Genomic DNA, 17,857 nt, shown 5'->3' on the forward strand with positions numbered 1-17,857 from the left:
TGTCTCCATACGTAAAACGGGAGTAATAACCTCTTCCTGTCTGTCCCCCCAGAGGGTGTGAGGATAAAATGACATAACATGCATGAAACACTTTACAGCTTCCACAGCAAATGTCAGCTACTGTTTCTCCCAACAGAAGTTTTCATTGTTATTTATGTTACAATGGGGTTGTACAATTCCTCAGATAGGTGCAAGAGAATGGTGTTTAAAAATCTCTGTCTTCTATATAAGATCTAGAATAACACTGTCCAATAAAAATGTAATGTGAGCCACATATATAGTAATTTAAAGTTTTCTAGTATGCACATTTAAAAAGGTCAAAAGAAACAGGTGAACTTAAATTTTATAACATTATAAGTAATACAAATAATACTGATTTTTACCATAAAACTCACCTCTTTTGGGCTGGGGGTGGGGACAGCGTTTCACTCTTGTTGCCCAGGCTGGAGGGCAGTGACACGATCTCGGCTCACTGCAACCTCTGCCTCCCAGGTTCAAGTGATTCTCCTGCCTCAGCCTCCCGAGTAGCTGGGATTACAGGCATGGGCCACCACGCCCAGCAAATTTGTTTGTATTTTTAGTTGAGACGGGGCTTCACCATGTTGGCCAGGCTGGTCTCAAACTCCCAACCTCAGGTGATCTGCCTGCCTCAGCCTCCCAAAGTACTGGGATCACAGGCGTGAGCCACCTCGCCCATCCAGAACTCACCATTTTAAAGTGTGCAATTCAATGATTTTTAGTATATTCACAGAGTTGTGTAATGATATCACTATCTAATTTTGGAACATTTTCATCACCTCAAAAAAAAAAAAAACCATACCCATCATCAGTTCCTGTCCATTCTTTCCTCACTTCCCACCCCATGGCAATCATTAATGTGTTCTCTTTCTCTGTGGATTTGCCTATTCTGGACATTTCATATAAACGGAATCATAAAACATATGGCCTTTTGTGTCTGATTTCTTTCACTTACCAGAATGTTTTCAAGGTTTATCCATGTTGTGTAGCAGGTATCAGCACTTCATTCCTTTTCATGGCTAAATAATATTCCATTGTATGGATTAGACCATATTTTGTTTATCCATTAACTAATAAAATTAATGAGTATCTGGGTTGTTTACACTTTTGGCTATTATAAGTAATGCTGCTAAAAACATTTGTGTGCAAGTTTTTGTGTCAACTTATGTTTTAACTCTCTTAATAGCTAGGAGTAAAATTGCTGGGTTATATGGTAATTCTATGTTTAGCATTTTTAGGAATTGCCAAACTTTTTAAAAAGTGAATGCACATTTTACAACCCCACCAGCAATGTATGAGGGTTCCAATTTTCCCATATCCTAGCTAATGCTTTTTTCTTTTTTTTTTTTTTTTTTTGAGATGGGGTTTCGCTCTTGTCGCCCAGGCTGGAGTGCAGTGCCCTGATTCCACTCACCGCAACCTCCGCCTCCCAGGTTCAAGTGATTCTCCTGCCTCAGCCTCCCGAGTAGCTGGGATTACAGGCATGTGCCACAACACCCAGATAATTTTGTATTTTTAGTAGATATGGGGCTTATCCATGTTGGTCAGGCTGGTCTCAAACTCCAGACCTCAGGTGATCCACCGGCCTCGGCCTCCCAAAGTGCTGGGATTACAGGCATGAGCCATCATGCCCAGACTTTAACGCTTTTTATTGTCTGTCATTTTTACTTTTTATTGTAGTCAGTCTAGTGGATATGAAATAGTATCTCATTCTGATTTTGATTTACAGTTCCCTAGTGACTAATGATGCTGAGAATCACTTCATGTGCTTAGTGGCAATTGTATGTTTTCACTGGATAAATATCTATTCAAATCCTTTGACCATTTTTTAATTGGGTTATTTCTTTCTATTGTTGAGTTATAAGAGTTTGTTATATGTTATATGTTATATGTTGTAGATACAAATCCTTTATCTGATATATGATTTGGAAATATTTTCTCCCATTCTGTGAGTTATTATTTTACTTTTCTCATGGTATCCTTTGAAGTATGAGATTTTTTTCATTTTGATGAAGTCTAATTTATCTCTTTTTTAATTATGTTTTTAGTGTCATATCTAAGAAACCATTGCCTAATCCAAGGTCATAAGGATTTATTACTATGTTTTCTTCTAACAATTTTATAGTTTTAGCTCTTACATTTAAGTCTACAATCCATTTTGAATTAATGTTTGTATATGGTGTGAGGTAAGGGTCCAACTTCATTCTTTTACATGTAGCTCCCTAGCATGGGGTCCCAGCACAATGGTTGAAAAGACTATAATTTTCCCATTGAATTGTCATGGCACCATTGTCACAAATCAATTGACCATAAATGTAATGGTTTATTTCTAGACTGTCCAGTGTATTAATTTGATGCACATATCTAACCTTACATTAGTAATACATTGTTTTGGTTTCTGTAGCATTGTAGAAAGTTTCGAAATTGGGAAAAGTTGGTCCTCCAAATTCGTTCAAGATTGTTTTTGTTATTCTAGGTCCCTTGAATTCCCATCTGAATTTTAGGATTTCATTAATATCTGGAAAGAAGCCAGCTATGACTTTGATAAGGATTATGTTGAATCTGTAGATCAATGGGGGAGTATTGTCACCTTAACAATATTAAATTTTCCAATCCATGACCATGGCATGCCTTTCCATTTATTTAGGTCTTTGAATTATCTTAACATTTTGTTGTAGTTTTCAGAGAATGTCTTGCACTTATTTTGTTAATTTTTTCTAAGTATTTTACTCTTTTGATATTGTCACAAATGAAATTATTTTCTTGATTTTATTTACAGATTGTTCAGTCCCAGTATTTAGAAATACAATTGATTTTTGTATATTTGTCTTGTATACTGCAACCTTGATGAATTTATTAATCCTAATAGTTTCCTCTCTTTAAGATTTTTTATACACAAGAGCATGTCATTTGCAAATAGAGACAGTTTTACTTCCTTCCCAATCTGAATGCCTTTTATTTTCTTGCCTAATTGCCCTAGTGATAGCCTCCAGTAAAATGTTTAATACAAGTTGCAAGAACAGATATCCTTGTCTTATTCCTGATTTTAAGGAGAAAACATTCAGTCTCCTACTACAAACTATAGTGTTAGCTGTGGATTTTTCACAAATGGCCTTTATCAGGTTGAGGAAGTTCTGTTCCTCATTTGTTTATTATTTTCATCATGAAAAGTTTTTGAATTTTGTCAATTATTTTTTCTCATCTATTAAAATGATTACATGATTTCATCCTTTATTCTATTAATATGGCACATTACGTTGATTGATTTTCATATGTTAAACCAACCTTGCATTCTTGGGATAAATTCCACTTTGTCATGTATATAATCCTTTTTATATGTTTTATTCAGTTTCCTAATATTTTATTGAGAATTTTTGCATCTATATCCATAAGGGATTTTGGTCTGTAGCCCTCTTTCCTTGTGATGTCTTTGATTTTGGTATCAGGATAAGATTAGCCTCATAAAATGAGAAGCAAGTGCTCCCTCCTCTTCTATTTTTGGAAGAATTTGTAAAGGTGTTAATTCTTCTTTAAACATTTGGTTTTTATTGCATTTGCTTTTGGGTTCTTGCTCATGAAATCCTTGCCTAAGCCAATGTCTAGAAGGATTTTTCCAATGTTATCTTCTAGAATTTTTAGTTTCAGGCCTTAGATTTAAGTCCTTGATCCATCTTGAGTTGATTTTTCTATAAGGTAAGAGATGAGGATCCAGTTTCATTCTCCTACATGTGGCTTGCCAATTATCCCAGCACCATTTGTTGAATAGGGTGTCATTTCCTCACTTGTTTTTGTTTGCTTTGTCAGTCAGTTGGCTGTAAGTATTAGGGTTTATTTCTGGGTTATTGATTATGTTCCATTGGTCTATGTGCCTATTTTTATGCCAGTACCATATACTACTCAGTGCCTATTTTTATGCCAGTACCATATACTACTCAGCCATAAAAAGGAATGAATTAATGGCATTTGCAGCCATCTGGGCCAGATGTGGTGGCTCATGCCTGTAATCCCAGCACTTTGGGAGGCTGAGGCAGGATTGCTTGAGTCCAGGAGTTCAAGACCAGCCTGGGCAACATGGTGAATCCTTGTCTCTATACAAAATACAAAAATTAGCCGAGTGTGGTGGCACACGCCTGTAGTCCTAGCTACTTGGGAGACTGAGGATCACTTAAGCCTGGGAGGTCCAGGCTGCAGTGAGCTATGATGGCACCACTGCACTCCAGCCTGGGCAACAGAGAGAGGCCTTGTCTCCAAAAAAGAAAGAGAGGAGAGAGGAGAGAAGAGAGAAGAGAGAGAGAAAGAAATGAGAGAGAGAAAGAAAAAGAAAGTGAGAGAAAGAAAGAAAGAAAGAGAAAAAGAAAGGAGAAAGAAAGAAAAGAAAGCGGGGGGAGGGAGGGAGGGAGGGAAGAATGCATCGTAGGATCTCCTTTTGCGTGTCTGTGGGTCATGCCAGCTTGCTCACAGAGAAGTCCCTTCAGCACAGAGGCCTGGTGGGAGGAACTTTCACTGTGTATTTTACACATTACTCTGTTGTCTATATTTGTTACCAAAAGCCTATGATCCCTTTTGAACTTTTAAAAAAAGTAATCTTAAAGATAATTTTAAAGAAGAAAAGCTCATTGTTTCACTTAACCTTCAAATAATACTTAAAGAGGTACAATTATCCAGATGGAAGAACTACAGCCCCAAGAGGCAGCAAGAGTGGTCTGTCCCAGACTCCAGAACTACAAAATGACAGAGAGCCAGGAATGGAAGCCGGGACTGTCTGTGGATAGAGCTCTCAATGGTGAGAGCACGCCAGGGGCTAGGGCACCAGGGGCCCCTACCGCATGCCCAGGGCAGAACCCACCTTGAGGTCCAGGTGCAGGATGTAGTGCTGGTGCAGGTAATGCACGCCCTCGCAGATCTGCCTGGTGAACAGGACCACATCCAGCTCAGTCAGGTGGTACTTCTCGTCTGTGATCCGGTCGAAGAGCTCACCCCCGTCCACACTGCCAGAGCAAAGGGAGAGGCAGGCACCAGCCTAAGCAAGGCTCTTCAGGGCTTGTCCACTGTCATCATAGGGCCAAAAGAGGCCAGCCCGGGTAGGCCCACCGTCACACCCCATGGGTCACAGGGCTGCTGCCGCTGCCCTTGGGTTTTTTGTGTGTTTTGTTTTTAGACAGAGTCTCACCCTGTCGCCCAGGCTGGAGTTCAGTGGTGCAATCTCTGCTCACTGCAACCGCCGTCTCCTGGGTTCAAGTGATTCTCCTGCCTCAGCTTTCCAAGTAGCTGGGATTATAGGTGCTCACCACCACACCCAGCTAATTTTTGTATTTTTAATAGAGACAGGGTTTCACCATGTTGGTCAGGCTTGTCTCGAACTCCTGACCTCACGTGATCCGCCCACCTCGGCCTCCCAAAGTGCTGAGATTATAGGCATGAGCCACCACGCCAGGCCTGCCATTGGGGTTTTATTGGGACCTTTGCTCCAGTCCACTTCCAGCAAAGATTAGGGGTGGTAAAAAGGAAGTGACAGGTCAAAGGGAAGAGGAGATGGCCATCAGTGTTGATGATCCAGGCACACTCTGGATGATCCTGACCAGGGCTGGGAACTCATTCACCTATGGAGGCCAACTTGGACCTTTGTGGCATAAGCCTAAATAGGCCAATAAGGCCATACGTGAAGTAAACATGTTCTGAAGACACACAGTCTTTCCCTTATCTTTTCTTTTTTCACTTTCAATAAGGACATGACATGACAAACGTTTTACTCTCTTCAGCTCTGCCCGTAAGGAAAACAGTAACATAAGCACAAATATGAACGGCCTCCGAGCCCTTGGCCCCAGCACTGAGGTGGTTGGGAGTGGTGGGGATTGTGGCAAAGGAAGCCTGGTCACCCTGTATACAAACAGCAACCCTTGGGAGCTCCCACACATCATTTCCACTTGGAAAGGCAGGCCCGGCATTTACTACATCTTTTACGTTTTCAAGAAAAGCCAGATATCTAGGTTTTAATGTGAAGCTTCCTAATTTCCAATGGTTAACAACAAATCCCACATTACTAAAAATAGGCAGAGTGTGGTGGCTCACACCTGTAATCCCAGCACTTTGGGAAGCTGAGGCAGCAGTATCGCTTGAGTTCAGGAGTTCAAGACCAGCCTGGGCGACATAGCAAGACCTCATCTCTACAAAAAAATTTAAAAATTAGCTGGGCATTGTGGCACACGCCTGTGGTCACAGCTTCATGGGAGGCTACAGTGGGAAGATCACTGGAGTCTGGGAGTTCAAGGCTGCAGTGAGCTGTGATTACACCACTGCACTCCAACCTGGGTGACAGAGTAAGACCTTGTCTCTAAACAAAAGTTTCAATTTAATTTAATTTTCAAAAAATTACTGAAAGTAGTATAGGTCAATTGACATACATACACCTGCAGGTCAAATCAGGCTTTCTGGCCACTGGTTTGTGACAAAGTTGCTTTGTCCTCCACATTCTGTATTGGAGGTCAAATAGCCAAGCCAGAGAAGACAGGATGACACGACCCTGGACGTGCCAGGAAGGGGAAAGGAGAGAGAGGACTTTGCCTCGAATGAAGGCTCTAAGCCCCAGCGCTGAGCCCTGGCTTGAGCCGAGGCAGCCGCCCCGCCTCTGATACTCACTACTCCATGACGAGGGTGCAGCTGTGCTTGCTCTCGAAGGCGTCATAGAGCTGGATCAGGTTCACGTGGCTGAGCTGGTTCATGATGTTGATCTCGTTCTTCACGTCCTCCTTGGGGGAACCAGAGGACAGAGGGATTTCCAAGCGAATGAGTCAGGAAGAGGAGCCAGCTGACCTCCCAAGACAGACACAGAACTCCTCATCCTTCCTTAGTTTCCTGTTCTCACACCAGGTCTCCCTGACTCAACACCCAAACCAGATTCTACAACACAAAGGGCCTGAGTGTGACCCACTCATCTCACAGACAGGAAACCTAAGGCCCAACAGGGACAGGACCTTCTTGCCCCAGGCCCCACAGGCAGCTCTACAGAGCTGTGCCTGGACACCTGCACATGGTGGGTGGGTCTGAACCCAGGGCTGTGAAGGGGACTGCCTGACTGGAGGGTGGGAATCCTGGAAAAGAGCAGGAATAAGTAGCATTTCCAGCTCAGCATGGGAGCCTGGGGGCCCTGAGGGAAGGAAAGGAATCCTGAGGCTGGCCACAGGGACCTGGCCCAGGCAGATGCCTCACCCGGTCCTTGGCGCTCTTCACTTTGATGATCTTGGCGGCCAGCGGGAGGCCTGTGGACTTCTCTGTGCACCTGTGGACCTGGCCAAACCGGCCCCTGCAGAGACACAGCCACACAGCAGGCTGAGAGCCCAGAGGCTCATCCCACACCCATCCCTGGACTTCTGGGTCGGACTCATCCACACACAGGCCATGTGGACCATCCTACATCCCAGAGTGCAGCCTGTCATCACCCCAAAACCCTGCTGGCTATCCTGAAACCTGCAAAGCAACTCTTCACCCCACACCACCCAGGCCATTCCGCATCCCAGGGAACATCCCCTCATCCCTCACCACTGAGGCCATCCTGCACCTGAAGGAACATCCCCTTCACCCCACACCACCCAGGCCATCCTGCATCCCAGGGAACATCCCTTCACCCCACACCACTGAGGCCATCCTGCACCTGAAGGAACATCCCCCTCACCGCACACCACCTGGGCCATCCTGCACCCCAGGGAACATCCCCTCACCCCACACCACCTGGGCTATCCACCCTAAAGAAGCTTCTCCTCACCCCACCTCATGTCAGCTTTCCGGCCACCTCCAGGCTGTGCCTCCCATACCCACAGGGTGCCCGCCCTCCTGAGCGTCCCCTCCCCGATGCCATGTGGGCTCTCGTGTCCTCTCAAGCTATTCTCTTTCCCCTACTCTGTGGGCCACCATGCACCCCATGCTGTACGGGATGTCCCACCCCAGCCTTGGCTCCATCAGCTCGAGAGAGAGTCATCCTGCAGCACCCACCCCAGTTCTCCAGGTGGTCCCGACCCTGCCCCATGACTCCTGCTCTAAGCCCCCCAACCAAGGCAGATGCCCACCTACCCTCCCAAGATTTCGTGCTGGCACACCTCGTAACCCGCAGAGATGGAGGTCTCCTTGACGCTCACTAACCGGTGTTCAAAAGGAGCTGGCGGGGCCGGACTGTCATCTGCTCAGGAGGCAATAAGGACCCGTGAGCCTCCTCTGTGCAGCCCACACCTCTCGGTCACCTGTGCCAGACCCACTTAGCTTTTCTTGGTCCACCAGGCCCTACGTACAGCCCTGGTATTTGAAACCTCTTCTCCAAACCATCTCAGTAGAGCCATCCATTCGGCAGAGAAGGGAGCCCGTGACAGACAGCACTCAAACCCAGGTCTCCCAGCACCCAGGACAGTGCCCTTGGCAAGGCCGAGAAGTTCTATCCAGTCTGTTCATGACGTCTACAAGGCGATCCTAGTGGATCTGTGTGGCCCGCAGGAAACAGAGGGGCCACGTGGACAAGGTGATGGGGCAGTTAGTGACGCCACTATTTTTAAAGGGACTGTAAAGTCAGGGCTGTGGAAACTCGTGAGGGTGTTATGAGAAGGAGGCAGCTGGAGAAATAAACATCCACCCTCTCTCCTCTCATCCTCCATCTCCTGCCAGCTGAGCCCAACCAGAAGCTCAGCATGACAGCCCGTGATGCAGCCAGAGGGGCAGGCCCCGGGGCACAGGATTGGGGAGGGGGTGGACGGGGGATCTGTCTGCAAGGGAAATAGAGGACGGCCAGCACTTGGAAAGGTTTGCTTGTTTGTTTGTTTTTTAATGGTTTAGGGTTGTTTTATTTTAATCTTGTCCTTCAGAGGTGATATGAATACTAGAAATGTTACAGGAAATAGACTAAATGAATAAAACAGAATCTAGAACACATAGCAAGTGCAGCGGCATGAACCGGTTGTGCACCAAGGGCTGGAAGGAAGCCGGCTCGGGCTGGCGTTTGTTCAATGCTCGCCATGGGAGCACTCTGCCTGCTCTCCAACTACCGGGAACACTGACAGCGGTCCGTGGACAATTCTCAGACCAAGGAGGGTGTGACCCTAGGGCTGGAGGGGTTGAGGGCTTTTGGATCATAAGAACACACCCTGGGTCACTAGCCCGGGTGGGTGGGAATGGCTGACAGTGGTCACAGACACCAATTCATGTCTTCGCTTTTTAACAGAAGCCTTCTCTCTCTCAATCCAAAATGAGACTCATGGTGGCAAGCTCAGGCGGGCAGGTGGCGGTAAGAAATCTCCCCAGTGGCCAGGAACAGCGGCTCATGCCTGCAATCCTAAAGCTCTAGGAGGCCGAGGCTGGAGGATCACTTGAACCCGGGTCAAGCCTGCAGGGGACTATGATCATGCCACTGGACTCCAGCCTGGGCAACAGAGCAAGACCCTGTCTCCAAAAAAGGAAATGTACCCAGGTGGGCCACACGTGTCCCCTCTCCCTTACCCCGCAGCCAGCCCAAGTTCAGGCCCCGCATCTCTGCGCCTTGGTCTCCAGCCCCAGGATGTACCTGGAGACGTTCCCGACTCTTGGACGCCCCCAGACTCATATGATCTACCCCTGGAAGCTACAGGAAGGCTCCCCAGGAGTAGGGGCTCCAAACTCCCTCCCCTCAGGGCTCGTGTCTAGCCAGGGAACAGCCCCACTTACCCAGAACCATGCTGCCAGCCTCGGCGCCTGGGGGCGTCCTCCTTACTGCTTCGGCTCTCACCGGAGCCCTGGCTGCACAGTCCTGCTCAGGCTCAGGGTTTCCCACCCCTGGGCTTTTGCCCTGCTGCAGGCCCAGGGCCCCAACCTTGTGGTCATTGTCATCGCTCCTGGCCAAACTTGGTCTCGTGCCAGGCTCGGCCCCAGCCCTTTGCTCCTCCTCTGCCTTCACTCCCCCGGGGCTGCTGCTCTCCTGCAGCAGGGAGAGCTCTCTGGCTCCTTCAGGGGTCTGTTCTCCGGGCTCAGTCCCAGGGGCTTGGTGGCAGCGCCCGGTCCCAGGTGGGCCCTGCTTGCCTGGCTGGGCAGCTGCTGGAGCATCTGTGGTGAGGGTGGGTCCAAGGCTGCCCCTGCCTGTCACCAGCATCTCCCCGGGAGTACCCATCTCTTGTATGTGGATGGAGATCCTGGGGTGGGGAGAAACATGGCGCTGAGGTTAGAGGCAAGGACTCTGGAGTCAGAACAGACGTGGGTTCCAATGCCCACTGCTGCCATCATTGACAATGGCCCTGGGGCCCTGCTAGACAGGACACCAGGGCAGCAGCTGGCTTCAGTGGCAGTTGGTGCCATCAGCTCCCAGGATCCCACCGGATGAAGGTCCTGGGAAGCTTGAGAATGGACAGGGGTGAGGACAATACACCCCTGAGAACCTGCTTCTGTCCCAGGAGAACTGAGGCCTGTAGGCGGGAGGCCCGGGTCCCTCTACCTTCCCCTCGGCCCAGTTTCCCTTTCACTTAAATGACGAGAAGGAGAAACCAACTCAAACGTCACACTGGAAGCCCCAGATCAGAAGTATTTGTTTAAAATCAGTCAATTCCAGCTGGGCACAGTGGCTCACACCTGTAATCCCAGTGCTTTGGGAGGCCAAGGTGGGAGGATACCTTGAGGCCAGGAGTTTGAGACCAGCCTCGGCAATATAGCAAGACCCCATCTCTACAAAAAATAATTTTAAAAAACTTAGCCAGGAGTGGTGGTCCCAGATACTCGGGAGGCTGAGGCAAGAGGACTGCTTAAACCCAGGAGATGGAGGCTACAGTGAGCTATGATCATACCATTGCACTCCGGCCTGGGCGACACAGTGAGAGACCCTGTCTCAAAAACTAAAATAAAATAAAATCAGGCAATTCTCATAAAAGACTAGACTTTCTGTTCATCTTGAACAAACAGAAGAGCTGGCTGTGCTGGGCCCACATGCCCACGTGGTTGAGGAACAGCTCTCCACCTCAGCACAGGCCCTGCGCACCCTGGCAATGCCCCAGCTCACTTCACTCATTTTCACTGCCCAGACTCTGCAATACTAGGGTTTGTGAGCCCAGATGGAGGTGGGAAAGGCCCTCTGAGCCCCGACCTCTAGAAGGAAGGACCTTGATCCTGGCAGTCAAGTCACCCGGGAATCCAAACCCTCCCTCTCCGAGTCTCCCCAACTCTGGCTGCCTCTTGGTGGGGCTTCTTTTTGCTGGGCCACAATCCCACAGCACGGGGTCTATGTGTGTTAGGGGGTGAGGGTGACAGTGTCTGATGGGGACTGAGTCTCAGCAGGGAGGCAAGTGGCCTTGATTCTGGGCTTAGCTCTGCCAGCAGGTTGCTGGACAGCTTTGGATAAGTCTGGCCTCAGTTCTCTCTTTTGTCTTCAGGGACGGTGATACCTTACAGATGCACCAAGAGTCAACCAAGAGAGGAAGGCACAAATGCAGGGGTTCAAAAGGGCTAAAATGGCGCAACTGCTGTGGAAAACTGGAGGCTCTTCAGAAATTAAAAGTAGGATTACCGCATGTTTCAGCAACTCCACTTCTGGGTATATATCCCAGAGAATCCAAAGCAGGGTCTCCAAGAAACATCTGTGCACTCATAACTGCAGCAGCATTACTCACAACAGCCAAAAGGTGGAAGCAACCCAAATGCCCAGTGATGGATAATACATAGACAGAAGGTGGTGTCTACGCATTATATAGCACAGAATACTATTTAGCCTTAAAGAGAAGGGACGTTCTGACACATACTACAGCATCGATGGACCCTGAGGACACCGTGCTCCCCATCTCTACTAAAAATACAAAAATTAGCCCAGTGTGGTGGCACGTGCCTGTAGTCCCAGCTACTTGGGAGGCTGAGGCAGGAGAATTGCTAATCGCTTGAACCCAGGAGGTGGAGTTTGCAGTGAGTTGAGATCATGCCACTGCACTCCAGCCTGGGTGACACAGTGAGACTCCATCTCAAAAAAAAAAAAAAAAGACAAATCCTGTATGATGCCACTGATATGAGGACCCTCAAATACTCAGATTCACAGAGACAGAAAGTACAATGGTGGCTGTCAAGGGCTGAGGGGCAGGAGGTGTTAATTTAGTGGATGATGAATCTCAGTTTTGCTAGATGGAAACGTCCTGGAGATCCGTCTCACAACAACGTGAATATACTTAACATTACTGAGTGTACACTTCTAAAAGGTTAAGATGGGGCTGGGCACTGTGGCTCACACTTGTAATCCCAGCACTTTGGGAGGCTGAGGCAGGAGGATCACTTGAGGTCAGGAGTTTGAGACCAGCCTGAGCAACATAGTGGGACCTGTCTCTACAAAAAAATAAAAAATTAACCAGGCATGGTGGCACATGCCTGTAATCCCAGCTACACTGCAGGCTGAGGCGGGAGGATCACTTGAGCCCGAGAAGTGGAGGCTGAAGTGAGCTGAGATGGCACCACTGCACTCCAGCCTCGGTGACAGAGTGAGACCCTGTCTCAAAAAAAAAAAAAAAAAAAAGGAGGGGGGGCGCTAAGATGTTAAATTTTACATTATGTGGTTTTTATCCCTATTTATTTATTTATTTATTTGCGACAAAGTCTCGGTCTTGTCCCCTAGGCTGAAGTGCAATGGCACGATCTTGGCTCACTGCAACCTCCGCCTCCCAGGTTCAAGCGATACTCCTGTCTCAGTCTCCCGAGTAGGTGGGATTACAGGCGCCCGCCACCACGCCCAGCTAATTTTTGTATTCTTAGTAGAGACGGGGTTTCACCATGTTGGCCAGGCTGGTCTTGAACTCTTGACCTCAGGTGATCCGCCCACCTCGGCCTCCCAAAGTGCTGGGATTACAAGTGTGAGCCACTGTGCCTGGACAGTTTTTATCCCAATTTTTTAAAAGAAAACAGTGAAGCCTTTCTCCAGCAGCTGAAGGCCCCGTCCCCGTGTCTGAGCTGCTGGACCTCTCTGACACACCTGTCCCTAGGTGCGTGTGACTCACTGGGTGGGAGGTAGAAATCCTTCCAACACTGTGCCTTGGGACTGGGCATGGCTCGGTAATGACAGGTAGGAAGGGAAGTGTGGCATCCACGGCAAGCCACTCCAAATCTAACTCAGGCCTCCTGCCAGACCAAGGGACACAGGAAACTGCTGCCAGTCAATGGTCAGCTGAGAAGGCCAGCAGTCATGACTTCCCTTTGGGTCTTCACTTCCAGTGGCATGGAGAGAAGCCCCTAAAGGCACTTACAAGCAGCTACTGCCACCTTCAGTACCCAAAGCTGTCTACCCGCCATGTGGCAGACTCATGGCAGGCAGTGCTGACCGGTTCCAGTTCAGTGCCTCAGTAGTCATGGCCTCAGGATCCTCTGGGTTTGTTTGTTGTTGTTGTTGTTTGTTTGAAATAGAGTCTCACTTTGTCTCCCAGGCGGGAGGGCAATGGTGTGATCATAACTCACTACAGCCTCAACCTCCTGGGCTCAAGTGATCCTCCCACCTCAGCCTCCCCAGTAGCGTGCATGGATTACAGGTGCATGCCACCATGCCCACGGTAGCCCAGCTAATTTTTGTAGAGATAAGGTCTTGCTTTGTTGCCCAGGCTGGCCTCAAGCTCCTGGGCTCAAGCGATCCTCCCGCCTCGGCCTCTCACAGTGCTGGGATCAAGGCATGAGCCACAGTGCCCAGCAGGAAACTCTGCACAGGCAGCCATGGCCCATCAGAGCTGATACTTGACTTCCAACCTATTTTCCTCAAAATACACCCATGTCTGAGGTGAGGAAGGGCAGGTAGTGATCTCCTCTCTTCCTGAGGCCACTGCAGGTCTGCTGGGCCTGAATTCAGCCAAGGGTTGAACCTGAGATAGAGAACTTTTCTTCTCTCTCAGAATCTTTTGAGGCCCCTAACAACTTCATAGACAGTTCACCCCCAGCCCCAGATTCCACATTTAGTGTCCTGGTTCCGATCCCGGGATGCCTGCCAGGAACCCCTTCCTCCAGCCTGTGAGGCCTCCTGGGAGGCTCCCATTTCCTCCTAGAACCAAGTCTGACAAATGATCTGGGCTTCTCTGCCTGTCACCACAGCAAACACAGACACCAGATCCACTCCCTGAGCCAGGCCTGGGTTCTCCATGACAGGTCAGGGCCACGCCGGGCAGGCGCAGAAGATGCTAGGAAACACCAGGTCCCTCCGAGAGAAGCCCGGGGCCACAGCACCGTTCAGCGGGGCTGCCCTGGGGACCAGGACATGCTGGGGAGGGCACGAGAGTCTGCAGATTCTTTACTCTGCTACGGACGTCTGCCGAGAGCAGGTCTTCAGGCTGCATTCTAGGGGCAGGGCAGCTGCCACGACTCCACCTCCAGGACTTCTGCGTGAGCCTCCCGAAAGCTCCTGGGGCTGACTCAGCCTGCACCCCTCTCACATTCCTGAGGGCCCTGTCCTTCTCTCCCCACCATATTATTTAGAACTTAATTAAATGCCTACTTGAGGAAGCAGGATGGTGCAGTGATTGGGGCACAGGTTCCGGAATCCGGTAACCCAGATTCAGATCCCAACTCTATGAATTCCTAGCTGTGGGGCCCTGGGCACTGGGAGCCTAAGTATTCTCATCAATGAAATGGGGATGACAACCACATTCACCTCCTGCAGATGGCTTGAGAATAAAAGGTGAACCCGGTGAAATGCCCAGCCAATGGCCAGACCGGGAGCAGGTGCTCCGTGAGCCCCATCTTTTAGCTACTGTTAGTACTGATCTAAGAGCTAGTGATTCTCAACACTGTTCCCCATTAGAACCACCTGGGGAGCATGTAAAAAACAAAAAATCTAATTCCTGAGACTCACTCCAGACCAATTCAATCAACATCTCCAGGCATCTTTATTTTCCAAACTCCCCCCAGTTATTTCTAGTGGGCAGCCGGTGGGCAGTGGTACTCTAAGCTCCCAGAGGTAGGGCCCGGGCCTCCTCCCTATTCCCCTCGCAAGAACAGCCCAGGAACATGTATGCAGTGGATGCTGCCCACGGCCGAGCTCCAGCGAGGGGCCGCAGTCCATCCCCTCCCTCACCCAGCCTGGAAGAGCTCCCCTTACCTTGGAGGTGTTTCTCCACCACTGTGGGCTGCCCTGGCCTGGGCTGGCAGCCCTGGAGGCCCTGGGCACTGGGGGCCAGGCCCTGGAGTCAGCCTCGTGCCTTCCTCTAAGGGCTCAGGGTCAGGCCTGCTGGACGATGCTCCTTGTCCTGCACCTGGTGCAACCTCCAGGCTCGGGGAGACCACACTGACCCTGCCGGGTGCTGGAGCCAATTCCAGGCCAGTCCTGAGGTTCTCGCTGGGTGTCTCAGGAGCCTTGGCTTCCCCCTTTGTGGGCAGGGGCAGGTGGCCGGGGAATGCCTGAGCTGGGCCAGGAACACCATCTCCCTGGCCTGGTGAGACCACTGCCTGGGCGGGGTCAGCTCCCAGCCCTGACGCTCTGATGGGGGGCAGCCTCTCCACTGTCCCCTCCAGCATGTCCGCCTTCTGGCTCTCTACAGGAAAACAGGCAGGACAAAAATGCACTCCCATGTGGAGGAGTCTGCCACAAAGATACTGCAAGGAATCTGCACAAGGCCATTCAGTGCTCAGTTTATAATAGCCAAAGACTGGAAGCAACCCAAATGAAAGGGGCTGGTTGACTAAACCATGATGCATCCAACAAGGAGTGTGGCACAGCCATGAAAAAGGAGAAATTAATATCTCTATGGAAGCCTGGGCAACACAATGAAAGCTTGCCTCTACTAAAAATAAAAATTTTTAAATGAGTTGGGCATGGTCACGTGTGCCTGCAGTCCCAGCTACTTGGGAGGCTGAGGCAGGAGGATTGAGCACAGTAGATAGAGGCTGCAGTGAGCCATATTCACGCCACTTGCACTCCAGCCTGGGCAACAGAGTGAGACCCTGTCTCAAAAAAACAATCTCTAAGCACAGCTATGGAGTGATCTCTGGATATACTGTAAGTGAAAGAAAGCAAGGTGGAGAATGGTGTGTCTGGCATCCTGTTTCTCTAAGAAGGGAGCATGTGTGAGTGTGCATGTGTGCACATGTGCACATAACCACTGATCATGTAGTCTAGTTAGACTGGACCTCAAGGGAAAGAAAAGACAAAAGTTTTTTAAATGGTTACTTACATATCAGGGGAGGACGCAGGGTGCAGAGAACAAAGGTAGAAGATAGACTTCTCTTTTATTTATTTTTTATTTTTGAGACAGAGTCTTGCTCTTGTCACCCAGGCTGGAGTGCAGTGGTGTGATCTTGGCTCACTGCAACCTCCACCTCCCTGGTTCAAGCGATTCTCCTGCCTCAGCCTCCTGAGTAGCTGGGATTACAGGCACATGCCACCATGCCCAGTTAATTTTTGTATTTTTAGTAGAGACAGTATTTCACCATGTTGGCCAGGCTGGTCTCGAACTCCTAACCTCTGGTGATCCGCCCACCTCAGCCTCCCAAAGTGCTGGGATTACAGGTGTGAGCCACCGTGTCCAGCCTCTTATTTTTAAGTAAAAAAAATTTTCATAGTGATGGAGTCTCACTATGTTGCCCAGGCTGGTCTCAAACTCCTGGGCTCAAATGATACTCCTGCCTTGGCCTCCCAAATTGCTGGGATTACAGGAATGGACCATTGCACCTGGCCTCTAGACTTCTCTTAATACACATTGTTTTGTCTATTTGACTTTGGAATCACGTAAATATCATGCAAAATTATACAAGAAAATTAAAGGTTAAGAAAGTAATCCATAAACATTTAAAGCATTTGAGTAACAAGTTGGTGGCATAGCCTGCACAGAAAGGTACTACAGTTGGCCCTTGAGCAACACAGGTTTGAACTGCATGGGTTCACTTAGATGTAGATTTTCTTCCTCCTCTGCCACTAAGACAGCAAGACCAACCCCTCACCTTCTTCGTCCTCCTCAGCCTACTCAAAGTGAAAATGACAAGAATGAAGACCCACTTCCACTGAATGAATAGGGAATACATTTTATCTTCCTTGTGATCATCGTAATAACATTTTCTTTTCTTTAGCTTACTCTAAGAATACCATATTTAACAAGCATATGTTAATTGCTTATTTACGTTATCAGCAAGACTTCCAGTCAACAGTAGGCTATTAGTAGTTAAATTTTGGAAGATTCAAAAATTATACTTGAATTTTCAACTGTGCAGAAAGTCAGTTCCCCAACCCCGAGTTGTGCAAGGGTCAACTGTATTCCAGGTGGTTTTGAAACGCAGCAATTGACTATGTGTCTCTGGTGGGATATATATGACAAAAAACCCTGCAAAAAAAAAAAAAAAAAAAAAGAAGCTTTGACAGTTGCCCAGGAATCATACTGTGGGCCGTGTTGTTGTTGGGGCCTTTATTCTGAAGCTGTTGTGTCTGCAATGTCAGATAAAGCAAATGGGATCCCACTCACCTTCCCCAGGCTCCCTGGCATCAGACTGCACCCCACTGGCGCTCAGCACATGCTTTGGTTTTGCTCCCTCTTCTTCTACTCGCTCTTTGTTCTAAAATAACAACCATAAAAAATGTCATCATTATCATCAACATTGCCATTCAGGCCACAGACATTTGCTTAGCACCTCCCCCTTGTTTAAGATAAGGGCATTTAGGTTATTTCACACAGTCTCACAGTAACATTGGAGAGTAGATACTGCAATTATCACTTTAGAGAGAAGGACACTGAGGCCTTCCCAACGTCATAAAATTTAAAAGAGGAGGCACCCAGCTTCACACCCAGAACCACCTCCTTTTCCAGGGCTTCACCATATTCCACATAAGGGATGAACCCAGCCCCTGATACAGGGTTCAAAATAGGCTGGACCCCAAAAGACTTAGACTAGAGATGGAAAATAATCA

At 48.6% G+C, this 17,857-nt stretch overlaps 1 protein-coding gene across 5 annotated transcripts in view; it reads right to left on the reverse strand.

Moving 5' to 3' along the window:
• MYLK3 (myosin light chain kinase 3) overlaps positions 1-17,857 on the reverse strand; it is a 59,409-nt gene that overhangs the window by 18,621 nt on the left and 22,931 nt on the right. For all 5 annotated transcript variants that reach the window (XM_054452880.2, XM_054452876.2, XM_063655012.1 and 2 more), the window contains exons 2-8: positions 17,415-17,505; positions 15,062-15,494; positions 9,697-10,157; positions 8,083-8,188; positions 7,225-7,318; positions 6,655-6,764; positions 4,865-5,006 (exon numbers count right to left, since the gene is read on the reverse strand). In XM_054452880.2, the coding sequence (XP_054308855.2) occupies positions 4,865-5,006; positions 6,655-6,764; positions 7,225-7,318; positions 8,083-8,188; positions 9,697-10,157; positions 15,062-15,477 (1,329 nt within the window). In that variant the 5' untranslated portion in view covers positions 15,478-15,494; positions 17,415-17,505. The remainder of the gene's footprint in view (positions 1-4,864; positions 5,007-6,654; positions 6,765-7,224; positions 7,319-8,082; positions 8,189-9,696; positions 10,158-15,061; positions 15,495-17,414; positions 17,506-17,857) is intronic.

This window comes from Pongo pygmaeus, chromosome 18 (assembly GCF_028885625.2).
Source record: "Pongo pygmaeus isolate AG05252 chromosome 18, NHGRI_mPonPyg2-v2.0_pri, whole genome shotgun sequence".
NCBI lineage: Eukaryota > Metazoa > Chordata > Mammalia > Primates > Hominidae > Pongo > Pongo pygmaeus.